General features: G+C 44.5%; 1 protein-coding gene across 1 annotated transcript in view; it reads left to right on the top strand.

Moving 5' to 3' along the window:
• Window positions 1-2709, top strand: part of Dock4 (dedicator of cytokinesis 4) — a gene marked incomplete in the record, with an annotated part of 287342 nt that overhangs the window by 256671 nt on the left and 27962 nt on the right. The window contains 1 exon segment of the mRNA XM_013510564.1: window positions 2569-2709. Coding sequence (XP_013366018.1) covers window positions 2569-2709 — 141 coding nt within the window.

Raw genomic sequence — 2709 nt, 5'->3', positions numbered from 1 at the left:
TATTATAAGTGAAAGAAGCCAGTCACAAAGGGTACATTGTATCATTCCATAATGTCTAAATCCACAGAAACAGAAAGTAGTTTGGGGTTGCCAAGACCCAAGGGAAATAAATGGTAATAGGAAATACTTGCTAAAAGGCACAAAGTTTCTTTATGAAATTGTGAAAAGTATTCTGAAACTATATTGGGTTGATGATTGAACAACTCTGAATATTCTAAAAACCACTTTTGTTTTTGTTTGTGGTTTGCCATACTGGGGACTGAATCAAGAGCTTTCAGACAGAGCTGTATGCCCAGTACCTTTTTTTATTTTGAAACAGGTTCTCACTAAGCTCAGTTGCCCAGGCCAGGCTCATACTTGTGATCCTCCTACCTCAGCCTCCCAACTAGCTGGGCGTACAAGTCTGTGCCACCACGCCTGGCGTGAATGCACATTTTAAAAGGGTGAATTTTATCTCATTAAAGCTGTGACTTTTAAAAACAAAATATTGATAGAGGGAAATACTTCATTTTTCTTTTTTTATGGAAAATCAAATATCATAGCCAACACTATAATTTATTTCCAAATAGCTCACTAATATCATTGAATGTGCTTAGAGTGACTCTTCTGATTTCATAAGCTGTTATATATGTAAATATTATTTTAAACTATTTCAGTTATTGAGATATTCAGATATTTATTTTAGAACTACTATGATATGAGTGTATACTCTTCTGGCTTTTGTTTTGGGTTTTGATTCTTTTTTTTTTTTTTTTTTTTCTGAGACCAAGCCTCACTATGTAGTTCAGAGTGCCCTTGAACTCACTATGTAGCCCAGGATGGCCTGGAACTCATGCTGATCCTCCTGCCTCAGCCTCCCAACTGCTGGGACTATAGGTGTGCGCACCATGCCCGGCTTTGTTTTTGTTTTTTGTTTCGGTTTCTGTTTTTGTTTTTGTTTCAGACGGTCTTGCTCAGTATTTCAGGCTGGCTTTAAACTCACTATGTAGCCCAAGCTGGTTTCCTCCTGCCTCAGCCTCCCAAATGCTGGGATTACAGGCAAGCACCACTACACCTGGCAGGATTATTATGATACATAGAAATGCATGTATTGTCTTTTATTTTATCAAGAAAATATACTGACTTTCGAGGTGAACTTTTTAAATGCAGCATGTAGGACACAAATTTTCTGTGTCAGAAGGTAAACTTTCATCTAGAAAGTGTTAAATATAGAGTTGTTTTCTATAGATTTGTATCGATTTCCTGATTTCTTAGCGTCTATTTTAACATATATTTTCAGCGGATCGCAATTTCTCTAGGGACTTGAGGGAAACTGAGGTAGGTCTCAGAGCAAGTTGTTTTTCCGATCGTCTGCAGCAAATGGTTTCTGACTCTCTCACTGGGGCCTGGAGTTCTTCCTTTGGGCATTTTATGCAACAGTCAAAACCTCAAAGAGCTAGAGAAACCCTTGGGCCTTAGCTCCCTGTCACTACCCACTGATCTCCCCTTTCCCTGAAGACCTTTGAAGCATGGGCTCTGACAGCCTTTTATGGTCTTCATTGCTCCCAGCAGTTTTTCTTGAATATGCCAGGCTGTGTAGAGAGCAGCCAGAGCCCAGGCTGGGTCCTGATTCACATCTGGTGCATAGGACAGAGTGCTGAGAGTCTTCGAGCCTCAGTTCCCTAAGTAAGAAATAGAGTCGGGGTGGGCGACTCCCTCAAGCTGGTACAGGTTAAATGAACTCAGTGCAGACTGCCTCGTCAGTGTCCGCGCTCACCGGCTACCATGCCAGGAGCACTAAGCTATCTGACAGGCCTCGCTCCCGTCTGACCAGGTGGTTAAGGTACTTTCTGAAAACCTGCCCATCTTTCCAGCTCTCTGGCCTCAGTAACGCCCCTCAGCAGACACGCCTGACCCACAGATATTTACTATATTGTAAAACAAAACAAGGTCAAGAATACATCCAACATTACCAAGGCCCTAAAACGCCTGAGTCTTGGCTTCAGCCAGCTAGGAGGATTCCTGCCCAGGGCACGCCGAGCTCTCTGTAGCAGGGAGGCGTCTGAGAGCCGGAGCACAGGTGGGCTCAGCCTGCCTTTCACGCCAGGCCTGGGACAAGTGGAGGCTGATCTCAGAGGCTTTCGAGAAGAATGCATTCCCGTGGAAATGCAGTTGTAGTTGTTGCAGTTAATTCCTTTTCTTCTAAATAGCGAATTTATCTGCATGAGTTTAATATCCAGCTTATAAAAATCGTCTGGAACACACGTGCTGATTGACGCTGAGAGGCAGCGCTGCTGCTTTGTTTTTGTATTTTGGTGCCCTGAGAATCAGACTCCTCTGCACCATGCGCAAGCGTGCTAGGAAGAGAGACCTCTCTGTTCTTCTTAGAAGTAATAAAGAGTGAGGTTCGTGACCTTTGCCCCGCAGTTTGAACATCTGGGCTCCTCTTTCAGGATATGCTGTGGCTGTTACCGTGGGCTGATGTGGCCTTGTAGTCAGCAGCTGCCATTGTCATAGCCTGTGGCTTCTCTCTGTAATGAATGCACCGTTACATAGTTCTGATTTTGACTGCTGTTTTTCCACGCCCAGAACAAGGAGTTCGTGTGTCGAGGGCACGACTACGAGAGGCTGGAGGCCTTCCAGCAGAGGATGCTGACCGAGTTCCCCCACGCCATCGCCATGCAGCACGCCAACCAGCCCGACGAGACCATCTTCCAGGCAGAAGCGCAG

Source organism: Chinchilla lanigera, unplaced genomic scaffold, assembly GCF_000276665.1.
Source record: "Chinchilla lanigera isolate Chin_1 unplaced genomic scaffold, ChiLan1.0 scaffold00009, whole genome shotgun sequence".
Classification (NCBI taxonomy): Eukaryota; Metazoa; Chordata; class Mammalia; order Rodentia; family Chinchillidae; genus Chinchilla; species Chinchilla lanigera.
The sequence above is the reverse complement of the archived record's forward strand: the minus strand, read 5'-3'. Positions and strand labels throughout refer to the sequence as shown.